The sequence below is a fragment of the Thamnophis sirtalis genome, unplaced genomic scaffold (genome assembly GCF_051295495.1).
Source record: "Thamnophis sirtalis isolate CommonGarterSnake01/CBP01778 unplaced genomic scaffold, rThaSir2_p1.2 scaffold_5, whole genome shotgun sequence".
NCBI classification, from domain to species: Eukaryota; Metazoa; Chordata; class Lepidosauria; order Squamata; family Natricidae; genus Thamnophis; species Thamnophis sirtalis.
Window position 1 is genome coordinate 130,574,599 of NW_028261385.1, and position 26,707 is coordinate 130,601,305.

General features: G+C 50.8%; 1 protein-coding gene and 1 long non-coding RNA gene across 2 annotated transcripts; one reads left to right on the forward strand and one right to left on the reverse strand.

The window, feature by feature from the left end:
• Positions 1–2,802: 2,802 nt before the first annotated feature.
• On the reverse strand, positions 2,803–7,595 carry LOC148045642 (uncharacterized). The gene is made up of 3 exons (XR_015696613.1): positions 7,529–7,595; positions 7,144–7,269; positions 2,803–2,876 (listed from the first exon to the last, which is right to left on the reverse strand). It is a non-coding gene; the product is annotated as an uncharacterized LOC148045642 (long non-coding RNA).
• A 7,753-nt stretch (positions 7,596–15,348) lies between these two features.
• TLX3 (T cell leukemia homeobox 3) lies at positions 15,349–23,734 on the forward strand. Its single transcript, XM_014056475.2, has 3 exons — positions 15,349–15,772; positions 17,502–17,745; positions 23,524–23,734. The coding sequence occupies exons 1-3, from the start codon at positions 15,349–15,351 to the stop codon at positions 23,732–23,734; spliced, it is 879 nt and encodes a 292-aa protein (XP_013911950.1).
• Positions 23,735–26,707: the final 2,973 nt, after the last annotated feature.

Genomic DNA, 26,707 nt, shown 5'->3' on the forward strand with positions numbered 1-26,707 from the left:
ATATGGCTACACAGATGGCTCTTAATATATTTTTTAAAATGCATCCAGTACCAGAGGTGCTTCAATAGGTTGAGACTGTCTGTTTCCATCTGGTCTCCTCCTAGTGATACATGTTCATCCCAAGCAGTGTAGCAATTAATGCCAACATTTTATTCTCTACACTGCTGAACAGGAACCAGTAGATCCTACTGCAACCTTCCTTACTGGGTAACCTCCAGAAGTATGAACCTGAATGCCCAGAGGTCTCACAATGATTCTCCTGGCTGGGGTTAGTCCCAGTTGTGGGGGAAGAATGTCTATAGAGATAGGATAACACTGTTACATAAGTATAATCTTTATTGTCATTGTACTTAAATACAACGAAATTGGTTGTATATATACATATACCGTCCATGGCAATAGTATATAGTATTGGCTGTTACTCACTACTTCTTCAAGATACTTAATCTAGTTAACTGTTGACTCTATCAACCCTCCTTATTGGCAAGTTCTGGCATCATAAGACAGAGCCAAAAATTATTATTCTGGCAACATATCTGACTTTGTCCAAGAAATTCCTAGCATTCATCGAGTCATTTACCAGGTAAATATGGGCAAGGTGTCAAAACATCATAGCCCCTTTCTATGTTCCCAGAATATATGTACCCCTACATTCACCCAGTTAAGCTGGTTGTGGGAATGAGGCCAGTAAGTTGAATGAATTCCATCCATCCATCCAGGTTAAAAAAGAATCCTATGTCTTCCCAGATGAAACTGAACTGTTTTAAGTTCAATTAGAGAGTAAATTCAGTGTAATCGTTAGTGTTACATTAAAACATGAGAGATTGTGATTTCTGGTCCTCCCTAGGCAGGAAAGCCCAGCTGGATCACTTTGGACCAACCAATCCACTTCTTAGGTGATGATGTGAGTCAAATAAGAGGCAGGAACGTTAATGTACAGCATAAAAGCAGAGTACTGTATATATCATTGTTTGTTTAAAATAATTTCCATTAATCAGCAGTTAGCATTTTCTTCTTTGCCCCCCTCAGGAAGATACCATCAACTTTAGGTGAATATCTGAAAGCACTGAGTTGTCTACCTTTGAATAGGCCTTCAGACTGATTTCAAGCAGTCCTTCTTACAACCTCAGATGAAGCAGCTTTGAGTCAGACTTGTTACCTCCTTTACAAGGTCTTCTAATTAACAATAATAAGCTCACTATTTAAGATGTGTGGACTTCAACTCCCAGAACTCTCCAGCCAGCGAATAGAATAGAATAGAATAGCAGAGTTGGAAGGGACCTTGGAGGTCTTCTAGTCCAACCCCCTGCCTAGGCGGGAAACCCTACACCATTTCAGACAAATGGATAGCCAACATCTTCTTAAAGACTTCCAGTGTTGGGGCATTCACAACTTCTGGAGGCAAGTTGTTCCATTGATTAATTTTTCTAACTGTCAGGAAATTTCTCCTCAGTTCTAAGTTGCTTCTCTCCTTGATTAGTTTCCACCCATTGCTTCTTGTTCTACCCTCATGTGCCTTGGAGAATAGCTTGACTCCCTCTTCTTTGTGGCAGACCCTGAGATATTGGAACACTGTAACCCCTAGTCCTTCTTTTCATTAAACTAGACATATCTACTTCCTGCAACCGTTCTTAGAATTCAGTTCTTAGAATTCAAGTTCACACATCTTCAAATGGCTAAGTTTGAGAAACCCAGTTATTCCTGAACTCTTAACTCCCCTCCCCCACCATCCTGCAGCCTACATCTAATTTAACCTTGTCCTCCTTTGTCTTTACACAATATCAATTCTATCCCATTGTTTGCATAGGATGCTAACCAATGGCTTCTGTGAATGTGGCCTACATCTGAGAGGAAGACTGCAAAATGGTGTATTAGCTTAGTTCTGCTCTTGAGCCCAGTTATGGGAATCACTAAAATTAATCCTTTTAGGAGTTAGGTAGTCTTTGTTTTGCACCAGGACTTTGCTTTTAAGCCCACTGTTATTTATACAGCACTATATTATGTGAGAAACACGTTGCAACCTGGTAAGGCAGAGGGAGCCAGGGGTTTTACAATGGGCCAAAAAGCACTGCCTTGGTCAGCATAACTGGTGAAGCTAAAAGGACCCAACCAGGGAACAGCCACTGTTTTTCCTCCCTTCTTCCTGAATTTCCTCCAAATACTGAACCAACCATGACTTCTCATCCTGCTCTTCCTCATCCTCATCCTAGTACTACACTGTTTGTCTCCTTCCCAGGAGAGGCCTTTTGCAATTTCACAAGCCTCATTTTCCTTCCCAGTTTTGGGACCTTTTCAATTGTAAGACCCGGGTCGTCTGGTTATGGCGTCGAGGCCATGAAACCAACAAGGAGGGGCCCAGCTCCGTTTCAGGGGAAGCCCTGTTTTCATCGCGATCGGAGTCACTGGCGGCGCTGCGGCGACGATGCTGGAAGGCCTAACGAGGCCTCCACGCGCTTTAGGCCGCGCTCCTTGCACCTGGAGCCAGGGCGCTCGCTTCCGAGTTCGGACGCATTCGGAAGGCTCGCCTCCCTCGTCCAAAACCCGGATCAGTTTACTCAAGTGTTAAATATTGTTGAATTGTTCTGACTGTCAGTAACATCCTCTGAGCTCTCTGATTGGCTGAGAGCTCCAGAGGGTGTTGCCGACACACTGTTATTGTTGATTGGCCGAGGGACTGACGTCAGCAGTTGCTGTCGCGTCCCCGGCCTGTGATTGGTTAAACTAGAATATAAATACCTTGGCGGGAGTTTCCCGTCCCTTGAATCGCCTTCAACCGAATAAAGAGTTCTTCTTGTTTGAAACCCTGGCTGTGCGTTGTCCCTCCGTCAATACTTAAAACTGGCGACGAAGGTGGGATTCGGCGATTCCACGCAAGCCTAGGTTTAAAGACAGAGAGTTTATTCCAGCTAGCTGCTGTAAGTCGCTGTCCGCGCCAGCACCGAACGCTGAGGAAAATTTTTCCTGTCACGACTTCAGTCCATCCGCTCCTCACAGTCAGTTGAGCCAGTATGAATTCATTGCCGCCTTTCGCTCCTTTCGGCTCCGCCGGCGAATCCTGGGAAGGATTCATGGAGCGCTTTGAAACATATCTAATCGCAACTAAAAATCAGGCTCAAACGGATGAGGAGAAGTGCAGCTTTTTCTTATCATGCTGCGAACCCTCAATGTTTGCCTCAGCCAGAGCCATGGCTGCTCCCAGACCCGCATACAAATTGGGCTGGGACAACTTGATGGCCAAGTTAAAGGGGCACTATGCCCCAACGCCATCCAAGATTGCCCGCAGTTTCGCATTCAGAAGGCGGGTACAGAAGCCGGGGGAGACGATCAGTCAATTTTTGGAAGCCCTGCGCACTGTGGCGGCCCAGTGCGATTTTTCGAACTTAGAAGAAAACCTAGTCGAGCAGTTTGTGTGTGGTGTGCGGGATGTACACTTAAGAAGCCGCATGTTCCGCCACCATGACATTACGCTGCTCCAAGCAGTCGAGATCGCAAGAGCAGCTGAGCTCTCGGAGCAATCGACCGCCGATTTGGAGCGGCTACAGCTGTCAACTAACCCGGCACCGGCCTCACAAGTGCATGACATTGACTATGATGATATAATCCCTTGTGAGGACCGGGAGCCAGACAACATCGATCAAGTCCGCGCACAACCACGGCGGAAGCCACCTGCTCAATCCACAGCCGCACCGCAAAACGCCAGGGTGCCTTGCCTTAGCTGCGGAGGCCGCCACGACCGCCAAACGTGCCAATTCAAGAATGCGATCTGCCGCCGCTGTCAGAGGCAGGGGCACCTCGCCCAAGTGTGCCGAGCCTCCTTGCCGGCCCCTGCCTTCTTCCAAACTTCTGAGAGGACCAAGCAGCAACAGCGCCGCCAGCAGAGACCAGCTCGCAGAGGAGATGACTGCCACACTGTTTCCGAGCCGCAGGAAGTGGAAACCTCCATCAACCAGGCCTCCTCAGGCAACCGCAAAATCACGGCCAATGTCCACCTGGCAGGTCAGCCTTGCCAGATGGAGGTGGACTCGGGTTCCTCCCGATCGTTATTATCTTGGGACATGTTCTCAACCCTCTGCCCTACAGTTCCCCAAAATAAGTTAGCCCCATCCCGGGTACTCTTAAGGGACTACCAAGGGAAGTTGATCCCTGTTCTGGGATCCTTTCCTATCCCTGTTAGATATGGCAATTTCAAGGGAGAGCTGCCAATCATAATTGTAAAACACAATTTACCGGCTCTTCTTGGCCTTGACTGGTTTAAGACACTGGGACTGTCCATCGGGGGGGTCCACCAAGTTAAAACTGCGACAATAGAGGACGTCCTGCAGGAGTTCTCTGATGTGTTTGATGGACAGCTAGGGTGTTATAAGGGAACCCCCATCTCCCTTAGCTTAGATCCTCAGATTGCTCCTATTAGGCTGAAAGCCCGCAGGGTGCCTTTTGCCTTAAGGGCCAAAGTTGACGCCGAACTGGACAAATTATTGGCGCAGGGTGTCATCGAGCCAGTCGATCATGCTCCATGGGAGACTCCCATAGTTCTTCCGGTCAAGCCGGATGGCTCGGTGAGAATCTGCGCCGACTACAAGTCGACGATCAACTTGGCCCTTCAGGCAAACCCCTATCCAGTCCCTGTTGTGCAACACCTGCTCCATTCCCTGGGGCAGGGTTGCATATTTGCCAAACTGGATATGGCGCAAGCCTATCAACAGCTCCCGGTGGATGACGATGCGGCGGCTGCCCAGACCATCGTCACTCATCGTGGGGCTTTTCGTTGTCGCCGCCTGCAATTCGGCGTATCCGTGGCCCCGGGGATCTTCCAAAGTCTCATGGAGCGCCTGCTCCATGGACTTCCGGGGGTAGTGCCATATTTCGATGACGTTCTGATCGCTGCTACAAGCCGCTCAGAACTCATCGAAGTATTAAGGAAGGTCCTCTGTCGTTTCAGGGGCGCGGGATTAAAATTAAAGAGCAGCAAATGCTCATTTGCTGTCCCTAGGGTAGAATTCTTGGGCTTCTTAATAGATGCCCAAGGCATTCACCCTACACCTTCTAAGATTGCCGCCATTAGGAACGCCCCTGCTCCCACCTCCAGGGCGGAGCTACAGGCGTTCCTAGGGCTGCTCAATTTTTACGCCCCCTTTATTCCTCACAAGGCGTCACTAGCCGAGCCGCTGCATCGGTTGCTCGACCGATCCGCGGCCTGGCGCTGGGGAAGCCGCGAAGCGCATGCGTTCGCGGCTGTCAAAGAGACGCTGACGTCATCGGCAGTCCTCATTCAATATCATGATGGGTTGCCTCTGACGTTGGCGTGTGACGCCTCCCCATTTGGAGTAGGGGCTGTCCTGAGCCATATCCTCCCTAATGGCTCAGAAGCCCCTGTGGCCTTTTATTCTCGGACACTCTCCTCGGCGGAGCGCAATTACAGCCAGATCGACAAGGAGGCTCTGGCTGCAGTGTCCGGGATTAAGAGGTTCCACGATTACCTCTACGGTCGGCACTTTACCCTTGTCACCGACCATAAGCCACTCCTTGGGCTTTTGGCGGGGGACAAGCCGACCCCCTCCATTTTATCCCCCCGCATGACTCGCTGGACGGAGTTCCTCGCAGCGTATTCGTATACGTTGCTGTACCGTCCAGGCAAACAGCTAGGGCATGCAGATGCCCTCAGCCGTTGCCCACTCCCGGAGACGGACACCGCCCCAGTGCCCTCTCTCTCAGTCCTTTCCATTGCCGCCTCCGGGTTCCCACTCTCTGCCGCGGACGTGGCAGCCCACACGAAGGCCGATCCGATCTTGTCCCAGGTCTCTTCCTGGGTTCTAAGGGGATGGCCAGCAGACAAAGTGGCAGAGGGCTTCCAGCCCTTTAAAAATCGCCAGGCTGAGATCTCCCTCCACGGGGGTTGTCTCATCTGGGGGGATCGGGTGCTGATCCCCACCGCACTCCGGCCACTGGTTTTGGATCTGCTCCACAAGGACCACCCGGGCATAGCACGAATGAAGGCATTGGCCCGTAGCTATGTCTGGTGGCCCTTGCTGGACACAGAAATAGCGGCCCATGTGGGCCGCTGCACGACCTGTCAATTATCCAGGCCCAACCCCCCAGCCGGGCCTGCTCGTGAGTGGGAGGCTCCGAGAGGCCCATGGTCTCGCCTCCACATCGATTTCGCCGGTCCCTTCCACGGCCAAAACTTCCTGGTAGTGGTGGACGCCTACTCTCGATGGGTGGAGCTAGTCCTCATGGGCTCCACCACAGCCGAGAGTACGGTCAGGGCCCTGCGAAGGATGTTCGCAACCCACGGGTTGCCGGACGTGGTGGTCTCGGACAATGGGCCACAGTTCACGTCCACCACCTTCCAGGAGTTCTTGGCCGAGCAAGGGATCCGGCATGCGCCCATAGCCCCGTACCACCCGGCCAGCAATGGCCGGGCGGAACGGGCGGTCCGCTCAGCTAAGGAGGCACTGAGCCGCTTGGACCGGGGCGACTGGCAGGCGAGGGTGGCGGCTTACCTGCTAAGCCAACATTCCACCCCCTGCCCAACTACCAACAAAAGCCCCGCGGAGCTCTTGATGGGCAGGCGCCTGCGGACTCCCCTGGATAGGCTTCACCCGCTCTATTCAGGGGATCAGCCGAGCAATCTGGGGGTCCTCCCTCCCCGGTCCTTTAAGCTAGGGGATCCAGTGTGGGCTCGGTCGTTTACGGGGGAACCAAAATGGGTGCCGGGTGCTATCGTTGCCCTGACTGGCCCATGTTCTTTCAGGGTCCAGTTGGCAGATGGAACCCAATGGAGACGCCACCTGGATCAATTGAGGAGGCGTCTCCCGTCGCAGGCTGGTGGCCGCGAACCCCTGAGGGACAACACCGCAGCCCCGGGGTTGCAATGTGAAGCCTTCGCCACTCCAGGCCTCAACCTGCACCAAGCACAAACCCCTCAATCCGAGAAACCACATCCAAGGGCCTTTGCCACACCAGGCCCCCTCCTGTTTCAACAACAGCGTCCTCAATCCGGCAGTCCGCAACCGGGGGCCTTCGCCACACCAGGCCCTGCTTACCCAAGCGCCGCCCAAGGGGACGCCAATCCAACAACTCAAGCCGAGGACGCACAGAGAATTCCCCCCACGACAAGTGACGCGCCCCCACGGCTACACTTACCGTTGCAGTTGAGCCCGCCTTCTGGGCCTTCCCGAAAGGGCGTGCCTCGGAGCTACACTCCCTTCGGGGAGGAGCTACCACGAGGAGGTCCTCCTCCGCCGACGACTTCTCCTGCAATGAGAAGATCTGGGCGGGTCCGGCGCCGCCCAGCATATCTTAAGGACTACGCATGCTCTGTTTCGGGCATGCGCAGAACTGGGGGAAAGGGGTGTTAAATATTGTTGAATTGTTCTGACTGTCAGTAACATCCTCTGAGCTCTCTGATTGGCTGAGAGCTCCAGAGGGTGTTGCCGACACACTGTTATTGTTGATTGGCCGAGGGACTGACGTCAGCAGTTGCTGTCGCGTCCCCGGCCTGTGATTGGTTAAACTAGAATATAAATACCTTGGCGGGAGTTTCCCGTCCCTTGAATCGCCTTCAACCGAATAAAGAGTTCTTCTTGTTTGAAACCCTGGCTGTGCGTTGTCCCTCCGTCAATACTTAAAATCAAGGGAGACCTCGGCCTCGCTCGGCCCAGAAGTCCTCGCTTGCGCGTTTGCGAAGCGTCTCTCGGCCGTCGCCTCAATCCGAGGGCGTCCGCTTGCGAAGGCGGGGACGGACTCGGCCCAGCTTCCCACCGCCCTTCCGGATCTCCCTCACAGGCCTGGACCGAACCCCTTCCTTCCATCTGGCTTCCCCCTTAGCAGAAGCCCCGGGTTGGCTAAAGGCTTTCTCTGCAGGTTCCGAAACCGCGGATCGGCCGAATCGCCGGACCACCACCTGTCCCCGAATTCGCCGCTCCGATGTCATTCGGGCTTTGGGATGGCGGAGGAGGCTGAGAAGGAGCCTCCATCCGCATTGTCTCCCTAGTAGCCACGGCCGATCGTGGGTCGAAGAAACGGGCCAGAAGGGCCGAAAGCAGAAGTTCAGTCAGAATAGATAGATAGATAGATAGATAGATAGATAGATAGATAGATAGATAGATAGATAGATAGATAGATAGATAGATAGATAGATAGATAGATAGATAGATAGATAGATCTAATCTATCTATCTATCTATCTATCTATCTATCTATCTATATCTATCTATCTATCTATCTATCTATCTATCTATAGAATAATAATCATTATTACCAAGCAATCTGGTCTTCTGAACCTCCCTCCCAGCTTTGGATCCTTCTGCTATTCGAGCCTACTACTATAAGGGGTTTCTGGGGAGGCGGGAGTGAGCCTGCATATATTATGGAGTTTTCAAAACTCTCGGATAAGAAAGCTTGGTTGGACAAGACTCTCCCCACGCCTTTTCAGCCTAGTTTACCATCAGGGGGTTTCCTTGGGCCGTTTCGACTTGGCCATGGAGAAACACTTCGTCCCCCTATGGCAGTGGGCAGAGGGGGGCGGTTCTGTCCCAGAATATATTCCTCCCTCCCTTCCTTCCTTCTTTCCTTCCTTCTTTCCTTCCCTTTGGTTGCACCCGTTCTTTCCCTCTCTCCTCCCTTCCACCGCTCTTTCAACCTGCCTCTCTCACTTAACTAGAAGAGCCGGGTAGAAAACTTCTCAGGTACAAATCAGCGGTAAAGGCCTATGTTTACCATCCTGGAGAAAATGCTAAATAAATAAAACAGAAACAAAAGCAAAACATTGAAAAATAACATCTAAATCCCCCCCCCCTCTCCCTTAAATATAAATATGTCTCATTTAAATTATGAGACATATATAAATAATGTCCCGATAAAAATTATGTCTCATTTAAGGAATTAAACGAACTTCTTGGGTTTAGAGGAGTGTAAAAACCAGAGTACAACTAATAAGATTGTGTGAATGAGTGTTTTTTTTTTAATGCACGGGCCATTTTATACTATAGGGCTTCTCCATAAAATATTTCCAAACATTTTTTTTTTAATGAAAGAGATGGAAAACTATGGCAATAAATTCACCGGGTGGCAAGCAGAAAAACGATTATTTACTCGATGTGACCCGGTGAAGTCTACCAGTTCTCAAAAATTAATTCCCAGGTTTATTATTCATGGTGGCAAAAATAGTACAAAAGAGCCGCACCGAAGGGGAGGAAAAAGGTTGTATCAAAGTTATTAATTATAAAATATAATTAAAGTAAAAACGACCGAACGTCAACATATTAAACTTAAAAAGCTAATATTAAAATAGAGTTAATATTTAATAAGGAAGCCCAGCCTTGCAAGGCGGCGTGTTGAGAAGTCTACAGAAGTTAACTGTGTGAAGGCGGGCGAGAGAAAAATTCCCCCAAAGAAAAATGTATTGTTTATGTGATTATCAAAGACTCCGTGATATATTATCCATTTCGCCCAAATCATATAGATCTCTCTCTCTCTCTCTCTCTCTCTTTCTCTCTTTTTAAATATAGTAATAAAAACATACTAGCGCCTTTTAAAACCCACTATTACTTACCACCCCTTTTCATATTGTACTATCAGAGACACTTTGGAATTGGTTTAAAAGCCCATCATTCATTATTCAAAGCTCATCTTTGCATATTATTTTTTCCCTCTCTCTCTCTCTCCCTAGCTCCGAGTCTGCCAGGCTCCCTGTGAAATCGTTCGCAAAATTGATAACAGCAGACGCACCCGCAATAAAAAGACCGCCTTGGGCAGCCGGGCTGCCATTATGCAGAGCGAGCCGCAATTTCCTCCGCACAAAAGCCACGAAGCCTGCCCGACTCGGGGACCGGCGAGCTTGATTTCTTGATTTACTTGGGCCTGGGTCTGGGCTCACCCCCCCCACACACAACACCCCTTCCCCTCTCCATCCCAATGCCCTCCGACTAAAGCGCGGATCCCGGCCCCGAGGGGCTCCTTCCCAAAAAAGAGGGGTGGATCTTCTCCCATCCTCGCCGCCCTCTCCCCCCCCCTTGCGCATTTGGCCCTTTGGCCGGAGCTGGGACTCCGGAGCCGCCTTCCCCGCGGAGCAGCTTGCTGGTCTCCTGGAAATCCAATTAGCTCCGCTCGGTAGGAAGCCCCAACTAAGGTTCAGGCCGCCCCGACGCGCCGCGAGAAGCCAGCGGAGAGAATCCAATTAGCTCAGCCTCCCAGACGGCAGCCGCTTCCCAGAGGCGAGGCGAGACGAGGCGAAGCAGGTCTGCCCGCGGGCGACCGGAGGATTCGCCCAGCCGGCGTTGCCACCCGACGGAGGAGGCGCGGCAGCAGGAGAGACGAAGCCCACCTGGGCAAGTGGGCGAGCTGGCCCACTGGGCACGTGGGACTGGGTGTCCTTCCTCCCGATCTTGGGTTTCCCCCGGTTGCTTCTCCCAGACGGATTGGAGGAGGCCCACTTACCCTTCGGGTTTGCACGGTAGATGCCCGTGCAGATAAAGAGCCTTGTTTATGCAGTTGTTACTGAACTCCAATTCCCAGCATCCCCAACTAGAAGGGCCAATGGTGAGCGAGGCCGGGAGTTGTAGTTCAGCAATCTCTGGAGGGCCACAGTCCCCCCCCCCTCACACACACAACCAGTCTGGCCCTTCTCTCTCTGCCCATCTCGGATTCTGCCCCCTTTTCCTCTGCAGTTGTCCCCTTATGTTGTTTTGGATACTGTACGCTCTTCCCGGCAGGGACCGGTAAATTGTCTTCCCTTAAACACCTTGCGTCGTTATCCGGAATTAATGATTCTCAAATACAACATATACATAGTTTTCATAGATATGTATACTTATACTTTGTACACACACGCATATACACGTTCTTTTGAGCTGAGATTAAAGACACTACACACACACACACACACACACACCTCGATTAGATCCCTAGTTTCAACTCAAAGACAATCTGCAGGCAGTGGAGATCTTCATCGGGCACAATTAAGAGTAAAACTACACACAGGCCCGCCGCCCACATGGAGCCTTTCTTCACCACATTTCTCTCTCCCCATCTGCCCCTTTGGCTTCATTTTGGCATTTTTACTTAAGAACTCTGGGCCGGACCTTAACGAAGATGGAACTCCTGTTTTCTCGCTCAACTCTGTCCAGACGAAGGCATTTCCTTCATGCGGATTTCCGAATCTGGGGGGGTCTCACCGTGCGGGGGTTGGAGGAGAGAAATACAAAGCGCTGTCCAGGGTGCTTAAGTATACGGGGTGCCTCTGTGCGGATCTGGCAGCGTTTTCGCCAAATCGGAGGCCCAGGAGTTTTTTTTTTCCCTGTCCCCCCCCCAAGCCCCCCCCTCTCTTCACACACATATACATACAAACACACAAATCATATGCACTGACAAAAAGAGGGAGCGAGTGTGTTGGTGTGTGCTTGTATAGACGAAGTCCAAAGCTGTTCCCGCCTGCCTTGCGTGCGTCTTTGTCCAGAAAGGATCCAGGGAGAGTTCCTTTGGATTTGGCCGCGTCCCTTCTTGCAGGGAGCCCACCCGCTTTCCCTCCCGCGACGCAGCCGGGCTCCTGGGGGAAACGAGCTGGCTCTGGCCCAGACGCCGCTCTCTCTTCCTCCCTTTAATCGGATTAGGTGGGAAAGGAAGACTGGGCGCATTCCACCCGCGCTGCGACCCTCTTCCTGACCGGAGCCAAAGCCGGCAGCACCACCGACTTGCAGAGAGAGCCAACCGAGGCGGCTATTACCCCCGGATCGGGCCCCGCCTCGTTCCTTTGCCTCTCCCCCCTCCCCCCACCAAGGCCCCTCGGCCCTTGGGCTGCTCCGAAAGGGGTGTGGCCAGAGAAGGACGGCGTCTCGCGGAGGGCTGTGCTGGGAGATTCCGGAGCGCCGGGCCTGGTTAGCTTTTGGATGGGAGGCCACCAGGGAATCTCACGACTGTAGATTGCAATGGGAGGCGGGAGGGGGTGGGGGAGGAACGTCAGAGAAGAAAACAGCGCAAGCTATTTGTGTAACGTACAAAGAAAAGTGCCCGGTCGTGTCTGTGTAATCCAGCAACGGAGTTTCTTTCTTTGGATGCCTTAGGAATATCCGGAGAAAGGACAATTTGATGCCTCGTTGTTGCTGTTTTGTTAAAGACAGGAGTTTAAGTAGCAGCTCTTCCCCGTCCTCCAGCCATTTCGAAATGCCATTTCCTTGCTTGACAATTAATGTAACCTCTCTTTTATTCCCCCCCCCCTTCCATGCGTGGTTGCTTTGCCGTGATCGGGGGTTAAAATATGGTTGAACGAATAAATCTATGAAATAAATAAACCTGGGACGTCTGGTGTTGATTATGGGTTCTCGAAAGTTTTCCCCCAAAATTATACTTAAATAATAATAATGATAATAATAATTGCAGCCTCCTACGGGAATTGCTCACAGGACCTACACCGGCCTTCAAACCCTGCCCTACAAGAGGTAGTAGAAGCGCCGATAACGCCGAGAAACGAAATCTTTGCTCGGGCTTTCCTTGGTTCGAGATGGAGGACTTGAGGCTGGATTCCCGCATAGCGAGAGAAAACGGAAAGGCTACGATTTGCAAGTCATAAAATGGAGCTCTGCTATGTCTGAGACTTGTGTCATATCTAAGCAGCCCTCCTTACAAAGAGGGGTGGGTGGGTGGCCGGAGTCTTTCTCAGCCACGCTCTCCTTGCAGGCCTAAAGTGGGCATGAAGACCCTTGCATTTCCTTCCATCTATAGCGAGTGAAAAATCTCCAGAACCGGCCGCAGCCGCGAAAAGTGAGCAGGGTATGAAACCGAGGCGCCCCTTCAGCAGCCCCGCTTGAGTCTGGCTCAGAAGCCAAGGGAACCACAGCAGGAGCTGGTCGCCTGGCTGACAGCAGCAGCCCCAGTTCGGCTTCCAGGCAGGTCCCAGGATTCGCCCAACCAGCTCAGGATTGAGAACACCTTGGATTTCCGTTCCAAATGCAAAGGTGGTACTGACCATCACGTTGTTCCTTTGCAGAAGAACAATTGCTTTTGATAACCATATCCAATTATTTTGGAACGTAATAATTGGATACGTCATTGGTTCTTCTGAGAAGAACCGAACCGACTATCTGTTTCAATGTATTATATAAATACAACATATTATATATAACCCTAAATTAAAACATACTACCATTGGAAAATTATGTTGCTGCTGTTTAAAAAAACACCAACCCAAATAGTCTTAAAATATGAAGAAATGCATGTTAAGAGGTGAAATGGATCGTTTCCCTCTTGAGCTCTTCTAGAAAAAGGCGAATCAAAAGAGAAGGAAAGAAGTGGAGGAACAGAGGGGGAAAAGGAAGGGCGAAAGCTCGCCCGTAGTATTGCAGCCTTTTCGGTGCAATAAACCCAATAAACTCCACAGGTCTGTTTGCATTTACTGTTGCCACTTAAATTATTCAGTGTGTTGCGGTAATTGAATCCTAAGCTTTAAAAACTAATATACTCCCTTCCTTGTCACCGCTTTTCTGAATCATGAAATCCGCCCTAACAGGTGCTGATCAAATACTATTACATTCTATTAAAAAGAAAATTCTATTCCCTGTTTTCATTTCCCTTTATAAAGGGGAAACTAAGTAAATGCATTTGAACGTTATTTAATTTTTAACGCTTTTAGTCCAATTTGGACGTTAGGGAGCGTCTCCAAACTCACAAAACCCGGGCAGCGTGGCAATAAATTGGGTTGACTAAATTAATCCAAAACGGAATCTCTTTTTAGGGTGCTCCCTTTCTCCCCTCCCCCAGCTTTTGCAATCCAGGGGCTTGACCCAAAGCAATGGCCAACTCACCCCACCGAAGGAAAGTGAACCTTTTTTTTAAAGAGGTAGAAAGCATTGGGAATGTAAATAATAATAATTATAATTATAATGGTGATGGTGATGGTGATGGTGATGGCGATGGCGATGGCGATGACGATGACGATGACAATGATAATGATAATGATAATAATCACAAAAAAACAATGTCTTGAGGAGCGAGTGAGTGTGAGTGTAATGAAAACAGATTTTAAAAGAAAGCATCCAAGAAATGGTGTTTGGTTTTTTTTATTCAGGCTGGTCTGTGTTCAAGATACTCTAAGGGGAAGTTCTTGGTGATAGGGTTTTGGGGGGGGGGGGTGGAATGGAAAGGGGACAGACCCCTGTTTCTTCAGGAAAACGATCACAATTGTTATATAGACCGTTGTAATCTACTTTGAGTATCTGCATACACGCAGCCACACTTACGCACATCTGTATATGTCTCGTTTCCAGCATGTCCTGTGCAACTTTAGAAAACCTTAATTCTAAAGTCAATTCCCAAGATCAAATGCAATCTGCGGTTGGGAACTAATGTCCGCTTTCCAGGCCACCCAAGGCAGCTTTTCTCGGTGCTCCAAATTGGAATTGTCGTCCTGGAAAGTCTGGTTAGGCCTGTCGTTTTAAGATAGACCAAAAAGAAGAAAGGGGAAAAAATCCAAGGAAAGCGTAAAGGACTTTGTGTGTGTGTGAGCCTTGCCGTAGAAGAAGGAGAAGGTTGAGTTTCAAATTCAGGTTTGGCCTTTTTCAATCCACCCCACCCCCCAAACCAGCCGGAATATCTTCCAGGTGGAACTGGGCAGTTCCAAATTCGGGTGGAGCGTCCCAAGGCATTTGGTGCCTCCATTTGGTGCCTGCTTTGAGGAGACCCTTCCTTTCCTTAGAACGTGTTTATAAACAAAGAATGCTAAAATAGATTTAGGTGGATCCCAAATTAATCCCCCCCCTCCCGCGGTGGCTCTCGGAGGGGGGCCGTGGCTCCATATCACCAGCCAGGAATTCTGCTCCACTCGCCTCTTTGGTTAATGATTGGGGAGCGTGGAAGGGAGGGAGCGGCTCGTCTGGTAATTGCAAAGGTTTGTTCAATTTCATCTGGCTAATTTCGAAAGACAACCGTCGCAGATGCGCATTGCAATATCCGCCCCACATTAGCTTAGCTAATAAATTTGACCTATTGTGCGTTTGTTAAAATGATGTCACCATGGAACAGTCCCTAAGCTCCTATTCCAATGAATTAGGCCTTTATTGAAACCCGGGAGCCAATGGGAGGAGAGAGGCTTGTTTGGTGTGGCCAATGGCAGCTGCCGGAGAGAAATTAGAAGCAGAAACTCAAGGTTTGGTTCAAAAAAGATGACACAGAGCCTGTCGGGCTGGACCACTCTTGGCAAAGTTTCAGTGTGACATCTATACAAACCAGGACCTTACATGGATCTACTGTAAAAAAAGGAAGGGAGCGTTTTTATAGGGGAAATCTTGCCGGGGTGTTTTTTTTCCCCTCTCTCTCCCCTCTCCCCCCCGATTGAGCCCAATATTTCTATTCACCAAGGATGGATCAGCCAACGAACGCGCAGACACCGCATCAACACGAACCCATCAGCTTCGGGATTGATCAGATTTTAAACAGTTCTGATCAGGAGACCCCTTCCCAGCCCGCCCCCCGAGGATCAGACGGCGGCGGCACCAATTACCTGGGCAGCCCCGTAAGCAGCAGAAGCAGCGCCCCGTACCCTTCCCTCCCGGGCGCCTTCGCTGGCATCGGGGCTCCCTTCGAAGACTCTGGATCTTACAGTGTGAATCTCAGCTTGGCTCCATCTGGCGTGATCCGGGTGCCAGCGCACAGACCCATCCCTGGGGCAGTGCCACCTCCAATTTCTAGTGCCATTCCAGCCATGCCAGCTGTACCCGGCCTTGGCAGCCTCAACTTCCCTTGGATGGAGAGCAGCAGGCGGTTCGTCAAAGACAGATTCACAGGTAAGCGGCGGCGGCGGCGGCCGGGTTGGCGAACGCTCTCAGGTGTAGAAGGCCGGCAGGTGGGTCTCCTGCGCGGAGGAGCAAGAGGGTGTGGGAGAGAAATTGGCTCTGCTTCATCACAGCGGAGAAAAAGAGAGAAGGATGTTTTTTTGTAAAGGCCGAAACAATACAGGCGTGAGATGCTAGGAAAATTGGCCGACCAGCCCGACTGCCGGCTTCTCTATTTTCTTTTCCCTGGCAAACTGCTTAGCATATCCAGGCGTGAAAGTGGGATCTGTTTGGGTGGTCCTGTTTCAGGACGGCCAAAGTGATGCCTTGAGTTCTTCCGGAGATCGAATGCTCTTTCCTTCCCTCGCCCCCCTAAACCCAACACGATCAAGGGAGGAAATCTTAAATCTAGCTGCCGCTGTTCTCAGAATAAGAAATCCTTCGGGGTGTGATTTTCTCAGGAAGGGCGAAGGAAGGCGAGTAAATGGCCGTGTCTAATCCGATTACGGCATTTAGTGCTAGAGAGGGAAGAGGACGATAAAGAGAACAAAAGAAATTTATAAAGATTTAAGTACTTCCAATGAAAACAGGATTAAGCCAATTAGGACGAGGCGAGCAGGGGGTTAAGTGGATAAGGTTAGCTTCACCTTGCAAAGCGGCTAATCGGACGAGAAGTTCTGAGTGTGCTGTGTCACTTCAACACAATTTATATTTGTGCGTAAAAAGGGAGAAACGTTTCAGCCGTAACAGTTACTAGCAATAACTTTCATGGTACGTAATTTTTTCAAGAAGAAAATATACGGAAAATCCCTAAATCCTTTGTTATAATTAAAATTATACTTGTATAGTTATTATAATTATAATTGTTATAATTATAATAATTTATTTGTATCATTATTTATTATTATTAATTCAGAAGAAATATGCATAGTAGGTAAGGATGATTTCTTAGACACGTTTAGAAGTACTCGGTGAGTCGATTTTTCGCTGCAGGGCCAGCTGTTTCCTTCCCTGGCAATGTACTTTATATTCCGAGGCGTGGGACACCAGAAAACAAACGAAACATTAACAAAGCAGGCAAAAGGCGATTCGGTGGTCCTCTTTCCCCGTTTCGGAGGCGGATGAAAGGAACTTTTCCGTCTCAAGCTGGCCTCTCGCCGTTTCCTATTGCCAAAGCCGGCGTTTGGCTTTTGCCCTTTGAGCTAGAGATCCATCGCTCAATTTTTTTTATTTTAAAAAACGGATTTCTTTTTGCTTTCATATTACCCCGGTTCTCCTGTGGCACAGCCTCTAGGATTAGACACCCCCTACACACACACACACACACACACACACACACACACACATGCACACACACATACCCCTCCAGTAGCACCAGCAGGGTTGACACAAGGGGCGGGACAAGCCACCCCTTTCGCCCCCCGCCCGAGCACATGGTGTCAGGGAGGGCGGGCGGGGGAAGGCTGTCACCTGCCACCGAGCATCCAAGCCCATCCGCCCAACCCAGCGCCCCCAGCAGTGGGTGCTGCGGGCCGCGGGGACTTTCCGAGAGGCTGCTCCGGGTTACTCCCCGAGTCCGGGCCTCTCCAGAGTCACTCGCTGGGCACCTTAAGGGGCCGGAGGAGAAAGCCAGCGAGGGACCCTGCCGCCCCAGCGGTTCCAAGTTTAAGGGGCCCCATTCTCGACCCCCCCCCCAACCCGGTGCCTGCCCCGGCTGACTGGGTCTCCCTTTCTATCGCAGCGGCGGCGGCGCTGACGCCCTTCACGGTGACGCGGAGGATCGGGCACCCCTACCAGAACCGCACTCCGCCCAAGCGCAAGAAGCCGCGCACCTCCTTCTCGCGGGTGCAGATCTGCGAGCTGGAGAAGCGTTTCCACCGGCAAAAGTACCTGGCCTCGGCCGAGAGGGCGGCGCTCGCCAAGTCGCTCAAGATGACCGACGCCCAAGTCAAGACCTGGTTTCAGAACCGCAGGACCAAGTGGCGGTGAGTCCCGCGGACGCGCGGATGGGCCTGGCATCTTCAGGGGGTGGGGGTCGCTGTGAACAGGGGAAGAAGCGGGTTGGGCCTTCTCCTTTCGCCTCCCTTCGCAATCCACGCAGGGCACCGGGTAGACGAGAAACAAGGCAACACTTTTGTGAACTCTTTAGGCTCGGCCCATGGTCCACGCTTGGGAGCCCGGATTTGCCTCCTTCTCTCCTCCTCCTCATCTTCCCTTGGACCCTTTCGGAGCGCAGTGGCCTAAAAACCTGCTTGGCTGGAAGGATGCCTTGCGGGAGCTGAGCAAAGGATCGCTTTAGCACAACGGCCGGTTTGGGTTTTTGGGTAGGGTGATCCCAAAAGATCATCCCATACAAAGTTGGACGATCCAGGACAATCACGAGAGCGTCAATATAAAACCACGTTCACAGAAACCGTGGCCTTAGCGCGCCGAGCCCGCGAATCACGGGGAAATTCTTAGGATACCCTGGTGCCCCCGTCCCGCCACTTCCCTCCTTCCCTCCCTCCCTCCCTCCCTAGGGTGTTAGTGAGACAGTAAAAGAAAAGGGCCCTTTTTGGAAGAAACGTATGGAACCACACAGCGAGGTTGAGCCGAAAACGGGCCGCAGTTTGCAGGCCCAGGTAGAAGTTTGACCCTTCCATGGCCCAAGAAGCACAGAGGTGGGCGGCCAAAACCCGTTTGCTTTTCGATTGAGGGTGAAAGGTTTGCGGTTCCTATCGGTAACCCGGGGCTCGGGGCGTTTAATACCGCTATCTGGACGAGCGTTGGCTTTTCAAGGCTTGGAGTTTCAAAAGGGGGAAGTTGGAGGGGGAAGAGGGAGAAGGAGAATCCCCGCTAGAGGTTCAGGTCACTTCTTTACACTGATCCGCACAATTTCACCCTATCTTACCACCAACCAATTTCACCCTATCTTACCACCAACCAAGCTGGATCAGCGGGGCAGATGCGTTAGGGGCCGGAGCTTGCTTCGATTGAGCGCGCAGTGTGGAGACAGGAACGCGAACGCTTAAAAAAAAATCCCCTTTTTGGAGATCAGCGAAGATCGGCGAAGGCCGACCTTCAACTCCCGGTTGAGAATGGACCTTCCCTAAGATTTCGCGGGCCTCTCCTGAATCGGAGGCAGAACGGAACTGCTGTGGTCCGTTTTATGGGCCCGGAGGCCTGGCTGCCGTGGGGAAGCTGGGAGGCCGGGTCAACGGAGCTGGGTCCTGTGGAAAGGATCTGGGTGGCTCCCCTGCGCGGGTGGTTTCCCCCGAGGGTCCGCCTTACTTGATCCAGCTCCCTCGGTTCTTCTCCGCGGCGTCCAGCGAGAGTGGATCGGAGACGCAGAACCTTGCGCGAATGGGGAACGCGTGTCGAGGGGAGAGACGTTCCTGTCCACCCATCGTTTTTATAACCCGTTTTTCTCCCAAGGCAGAGGGGGGGCAGGCAAACCTGGCCCCTGCCCGACCCAGCATTGCCTGTTCCCAAATGGCCAATCCCCAGTTTGGTGGTGGTGGTGGTGGTGATGATGATGATGATGATAACAACATCTTGCGACGATACCTTTAACACCATTAAACAAGAAACATCTCCCTATCTCGGGTTGTCGGGAAGGACTCGATAGGTGGACAAAAAAGGCCAATCCCAGTTTAAACATCTGGCTTGTGTGCGCCACGAACAACAACAACAACAACAACAACAACAACACATTTAATTTATCTGTCGCCCAACTGGAAGAGCCTCTGTCCCAACAACTTCCCCAAACCCACAAAAACTTAGAGCGATGTCTTTCCGGTGTTGTTCCTCGGCTGGAAGGCGTCGGTCCCGGAGGGGAATTGAAAAATATCTTTTCCCGAGGTTTCAGCAAGTCCAATCCCTGGCTCATATTCCCCAAGTCTTTTCTCCAGAGCCAGAGGGCCCCAGCCTGCAGGGCGTGGGAAGAGTCTGGATCCCTCTGGCGCTGGCTTTCTGGCAGCGTCTGCTGCGGAATCTCCCCAAATAGCAAAGCCCCCGTTTTCCCTTTCTGTTTCGTTTCTGTTTCGTTTTGTACTGCGGGACCTTCAGGGGAATCGGCCTCCCTGGAAATAGCGGCTGGCAGGGAAATCCTTCTTTCCCTGTTTCGGCTGAAATCTCGGGTGAAGTAAAACCCAAGGAGGATAAAACGGGCGCATGCGAATTGTTGTTGCTGTTATATAATTATTTTAATATACCGATAATACAATGCCATTACTCTCCCCTGATGCGAATATTTCCTTTTAATACAAATAAACCAAATACAATACAATACAATACAATACAATACAATACAATACAATACAATACAATAACAAAGTAAATGCTAACGCTGTTCAGCTCTGTTAATACGGGTTTGCGATGGATTTACGCCTCGTTGGCTTCTACGCCGCTTTGGGTTTAGCCATCCCCGTTCCAGGCCCAATTCTCTGCCCCAAAATCCAGGAGGCCCCGAGGCCAGAAGCGCCCTGAGCCACGGAGCCTTTACGGGGACCTTTCCACTCAACACCTGCTGGCCGGATCCGGGCCCTTAAAATCTTCTTCGTTTCCACATAATCCATTTCTTTAGTTCTAGTTAGGCTCCCCCCCCCCCGCTTTCGTCTTTTACAAGATTTTTGAGTTTGGCTTCCCCCCACACCTGCTCTACGTGTATATTGGGGATTTCCCCCCCCCCCTGTTCTGAACTTAACTTTTCTTAACTCTTCTTCTTTCAGAAATTGCATTACCAGACTAGGGAGCACCAGTGTTCTCCCCTGGGAAGTGGGGTTTGGTGACTGTTTTTATAGGTAGCACAGTTTACCCCCACCGGCTTTGTGGCAGGGTATCCATTCTCTTATATGTGCGCGCGTGTAGGGTGTGTGTGCATTTTATTCGATTTATAAAGCCGCCCAGTCGGAACGCGTGTGTGCACCCGTGTCGGTTTCACTAGTTTACAGAATCCGAGGACCTCCAACCCCCCCCCCCCACTTTAGTTCGGCTCAAGTAATTGTCAGACTTCACTCTCTCGGAAGCAATGGGTGTTCCGTGCGCGCATCTGTAGCGTTCGGAAAAAAGCGCTCCAAGACGGAAGAATCGGGGCGGGAAAGGAAGGAGCCGCTAATCACGCGAATCTTCCTCGCCCCGAAGAATGGGCGTTAGCAACCCAGGGCCCAAGTGGCCTTACCTGCCAGTGGAGAAGGACCCGTTTATGAACCTTGTAGAAATAGGGGAGAAGAGGCGTTTAGTTAACTCTCCCGTATGTTTCCGCACATCATTCGCCAGCAACAATTCACACGACCCCCTTTGCAAGCCTCGGGTTTTAGAAAGTGGTGGCGGCGGGGAAGAATCGGCGGTCGCTGGCTGGCCTGGTTGGAAATCGGAAGAAAAACGTCTTCTCTCTCCAAAACCACTTTGCCTCGCTCCCACGATTTCTGGTTCTATTTTTTTGACTTCGCTGACTTCTGCGTAATCCTTGTTTAAATTTGGTCCGGCTTCTTGGGTAGAAGAAGAAGCCGTTTTACCCTCCGGTTTAATTTTTGGCAGATGCACCCATTTTTTTTAGTCGAATTCGGCCAGGCGGGCGCAAAGGTGGGGAGAAGACTAAGAACATCGGGAAAGCGGATCGGGACCCGGCGGCTTCAAGTCTCAAGGGACGCCCCCCGAAGCCGCTTCGCCCCTTCCTCCTCCTCAATTGCGCCTAGCAAAGGGGATCAGTCCATCTCCAGGTAAATACACCGGTATACACCGGTATTTTGCGCGACCCTGATCTTCGAATCGCTTACTTGTCTCTGATGGCAGAAAAAAATGTTTTATTTTTATTTTTTATATTATTATTATTATTATTATTATTATTATTATTATTATTATTATTATTATTATTTCTCGCCTTTTTGAGCCCTGTGAGGAAACACGACGAGTACGAAGCAGCAGCAGTCCCACAAAATTCAAGCCCCCCCCCCCGCCTTGGTTCGAATGGCCATTTTTCAACATCTTTTTTCCTCTGTCTATGCGAATAGCCGTGTTCAGTGCCAGCCTCCGTTGTTTCTAGGTTGGCTCGGGACTGGCCCGGGTGCTTTCCATCAGGGAAAGGTTCTCGGAGGCAGGGGGCTTTTAAACGTTTGATTCGAAAACCGCGTTTTTTTGTTTTCGTTTTCGCATGTATTGATGTACGTACGTGTGTACATACATGTGTGTGTACATACATGTGTGTGTAGACACACACAGACACACAGACACACAGACCGCCCTTTTAGTGTTATGCGTGCGCCGCACGACGGACAATAATTAAAGCGCGATTAAATGAAAAAGGGACCCAAGAAAGGAATTGCCTCCCCCCCAAACAATCCTTTGATTGGATCCCAGGATTTTAAAGAAACAAACAAACCCTTTGCGACTTGCCTAGGGCGCCGTGCCTCAGTTTCCCAGCCCACCCAGAATTTCCCTGGGAAATAGGCACTTCCGAGGTACAGAAATTCAGGGAATCCAGAACCTGCTATTATTATTAATATTATTTTAAGTGGAGGAAAGAAGAGTGTTAGGTTTTGATTTCCAAATTCTTTTTTTCGAGAGCGGGGATTGGGACAAGATCGGATCGGAGGGAGGGTCAATGGACCAGGCAAGGAAACCTCGCAAAGGACGGCGGCGAACGACCGCCTCGATTTGGTTCGCCGGCCTTTCGGGAAAGGGAATAAAAGTGGATGCTCCGAGCAGCAGCCGCGATTTTTGGGCTTCTCGGTCCGCTTCTGTAGCGGAGAAACCCTGGATCCCTTTCGAAGTTTTATGGGCCAAGAATGAAAACGCTAAACTATTTCGGAAAGAATAATTTAAAAACCCACCGGCGTTCGCACATCATAGCTCGGTGAACTTTGGTTTATTAAAACTTCTTTTTGCTCATTCAACTGAGTTTATTCAGCGACCTTCTTTTTCTCCATACTCTGATCCATACAATAATTCTCCGGGCCGGTTTGATTTACAATCACAGCCGAGGCCGACAAACCGCACTTGACAAACTTTCTCCGCGTTTAACCTCGCGGTGCTTTTCATCCACTTTAATCGCCTTGAACTCCGAAACCCCTCGCGGAGGCCGGATCGGCACAAAAGGTTATAAAGTAAATCCGGGCGGTCTTTTCAGTCGCGCGAAAACGAACCGATCATCGCCCCCCCAACACCAGGCGGAGCTCCTGGTGGCTGTAACTACGAGGGTCTCTTGCGGCTCTATCCCCTTTTCGACGATTGAGCCCCACTGAACTAATGAGAAGTCGTCGACCCCCTGCAGCCCGCCATGGTGCCCTTTCTCCCCCCAACCTCGGGAATTGGGGTGGGGGGGTAACATCTACCCATCATGAGTTTTCTCCTTCCTCGGCCTTCCTCCTCCTCCTCCTCCTCCTCCTCCTCCTCCTCCTCCTCCTCCTCTCCTCCCTTCTTCACCTCCTCTTCCTCCTCCTTTTCTTCCTCCTTCTTCTTCTCCTCCTCCTCCTCCTCCTCCTCTTCCTTTTCTTCTTCCTCCTTCTCTTCCTCCTCCTTTTCTTCTTCTTCCTCCTCCTCCTCTTCCTTTTCTTCTTCCTCCTCCTCTTCCTTTTTCTTCTTCTTCTTCCTCCTCCTCGTTTTCAGTCCCCCCGCTGGCCGGGCCCTTTGATCGGATGTGGGCTGCTGGGGGTGGGACTGGGGGCGCAAGTTGAAGACCGGGCCAGGCTGGAAGTTGGGAGGGAGGGAGGGAGGGAGAGTGCAGGGCTGGTGGGCGACTGGCCAGCCGGGGCAGTGAGCCTGATCTCTGTGCTTGGCGTCCGCAGGAGGCAGACGGCGGAGGAGCGGGAAGCCGAGCGGCAACAGGCGAGCCGGCTGATGCTGCAACTCCAGCACGACGCCTTCCAGAAGTCGCTGAACGAATCGATCCAGCCCGACCCGCTTTGCCTGCACAACTCCTCGCTCTTCGCGCTCCAGAACCTCCAGCCTTGGGAAGAGGAAGCCGCCAAGATCCCCCCCGTCACTTCTTTGGTGTAAAGAGGGTCGTCCGGGCGGAGGGGTGTCCGGGAAGGAGAGGCAAAGCGGCCCCGTCCTCCGCCTCTCCCCGCATGGCCCGAACCGCAAGGGAACGTGTGAACGGGGGGCGCCTTGTGGAAGGGGAAGAGGCCAACGAGTCAAGCCGCGTTTCACACCCCCGTCTCGCCTCTGCCCGGCTGGGCTCGGACCCGGGCGGGAGCTGTCGGCGCGTCCCCGGCGCGGCTGCGAGGATTGCGGGCGTGGGGCGGTTCTCTCGGGCCGAGACCTCCATCCTCGCCCCTCCGGCTCCGGCAGTTTGGACGGAGCCCGGCCGCCGCGCCCCTCCCAGCTCCAGACTTCCCCGACAACCAGAGCGAACTTCTCCAAGGCTGGTGAAGGACAGGAGTCGCTGCTTTTGCCCGACTTTCTCCCGTCGTAGAAACTTGGCCATCGGACCTTTGCCCCCCCCCCGGGGGTGGGGAGGAGCTTTTGGGCTGCTAAGAAGAAAGCGGAGACCCCCCCCCCTCGATCCTCTTCCTCCTCCGGCGGGGTTTGCTGGGGGGGCAGGTTTCAATGTGGGGGGAAGACTTCGCTGGATGCCCCCACCAAGGCCTGTTTTCACCCGAGGCCTGGCAGTTCTGTCGCTTAGGATCCATTGGGGAGGAATACCTAAGAAGGAATAGAGAGTCACCTTTTTTTAAAAAAAAATATTATTATAATTATTATTTGTAAGAAATGTGAATAGTTTAATTTATTTAATGCACCAAGATGCTGAGCACTGTTAATAAGGAGGCAGGGGGAGAGAAAGACTGGATCTTGGTTATTTATATGGAGACCAGAACAAACACTAAAAAGAAGTGTGTATGGGTGTTTGTTTGCTGGTGTGAGTGATCTGAGTGTGTGTGTGTGAGAGGGAAGAGGGGGGATAATTATTGGCCGAGGCTGGCCTTTACCTTGGATGGTCAATCATCTGACTATCCTGCCCCCTAGAAGTCAATCTGGAAAGGAATATATATATATATATATAAGGATAAACCTGCTGCAGTGAAAAAGCAAGCCACCCCCAGCTGTCCCCAGGCAAACCCTATCGGTAATTTATTCAACATGGTAATAAGGGCTCCTTTTTCACAGAAACCCCAACCTCTCCCTCTCTGGCAGGAAAATGAACATTAATGTAGAGTGGGGTTGTTGAGGGAGATGAAAGAGGGGAAGGAAGGAAGGAAAAAGAAAGAAAGAAAGAAAGAAAAGAAAAGAAAAGAAAATTAGTTTTAAAAGCATCCTTGGCATGCTACAATGCCTGTTGTCCCAAACCCATTACAGAGAAAGCGCCTTATGTTTCATAATACTAATAATAATTATACTGACAATTAAAACAAATACTAAGGAAAGTTGGGGTTAATCCATGTATAATACTTTGTACTTGCTGAAATGTGTAAATAAATGTTTTCTTTAAAAATGTTCCTGGTCTGAGCTGTTATGAATAAAGGAGGAAGTTACATCTGAGTGCCCGCCATAGGTTTTGGCTTTGGAATCCCATCAGCATCAGCTGCCATGGCAAATTCCTAACGACTATGGGAGCTGCTGACCAAAATGCTTGGAGAACAGCCACTACCTTTCTTGCCCACCACAGTCACTTTTACCATTGGTGGCGATGATTCCAGGTAATGGTAGCTGGAGTTCATCAATGCATAGGAAGCCTATCCTTGATTCTGCTGTAACTGGTACCACTATCCAGGCATGGTGGCAAAGGCTTTGTCCATCATCTTCCATCACCTTCCATCACCTTCTATGGCTGGCATATGCTTAGGAGTAAACCTGGGACCTTCCACATGCTATGGTCTCTATGTCTCAAGATTCATGAGTGACCTAAACTCTTAAGTCACTCTAGATTTCCACAAGCCTTTCTCATCTATGGCCTCTTCTGTAGAACTGAGTGTGAAGGATCAAACCAAGATCCAACCTACTCCCACCCAGCTGTTTGTCAATAAGCTGCAGTCGAAAGTGTTTGTCCTGAGATGCACAGCAGCAAGACAGTGCTGCTTGAGATAAATGGTTCCACCACAAATCCGCGAAGCCCTTCTGCGCGGAGACATAAGCGCGAAGACTAATTCGTGCCGTTCTAAGCGCTAGGGAAAAACGCGACCCTACCGCGATGACATAATCACGGAGGGCAAAATCGCGCATTCCCAAGCACTTAGTACTCTAAACCTAACCCTAAACCTAACCCTAACACTAAACCTAACCCTAAACCTAACCCTAAACCTAACCCTAAAACAAACCCCTAAACCTAATCCTAACGCTTACCTTAAATGAAGTCGGCTTTCTGCCGCGGCGCCATTTTGAAGCGCCCTTCTGTTGCCGCGCTGTTGTCGCGGTGGTGATGACGCGCGGCGATGACGTCGCGGCTTTAGTGCCGCGATTTTATCGCCGCGATTTTGACCAGCGCGGTTTTGACGTGCCACGGAGATAAATAGGGTAATCCATGAACAAAAGCCCATTAGGGTGTCAAGTGAATGTTAACTCATGCCGAGAATAGGATATAAGCTTCTACAGCAGCCAGCTTTGATGAAGGTGATGATGCAGGACAGACCATAATGTTTGGCAAACCTTAGCCTGCCACTGGTTCCAGTAACTTACCATTGTTTCCTTGTTCCGTATGACGATTCAGTCTACCTAATTAATCAAACAGCCTGGGCAGCCTTTCTCAGAGTCTGTCAGCCCTTGATGTCACTTTCCTAAGTTCCTCATAGTGTTGGGGTTGAGTGTGGCTGGATAAAGAGGACCTGTATTTGAAGGTGAGCTATAAGGTAAAGGTACCCCTTGCACATATGTGCTAGTCGTTCCCAACTGTAGAGGGCGGTGCTCATCTCCGTTTCAAAGCCGAAGAGCCAGCGCTGTCCGAAGATGTCTCCGTGGTCATGTGGCTGGCATGACTAAACACCAAAGGCGCACAGAACGTTGTTACCTTTTCACCAAAGTAGTCCCTATTTTTTC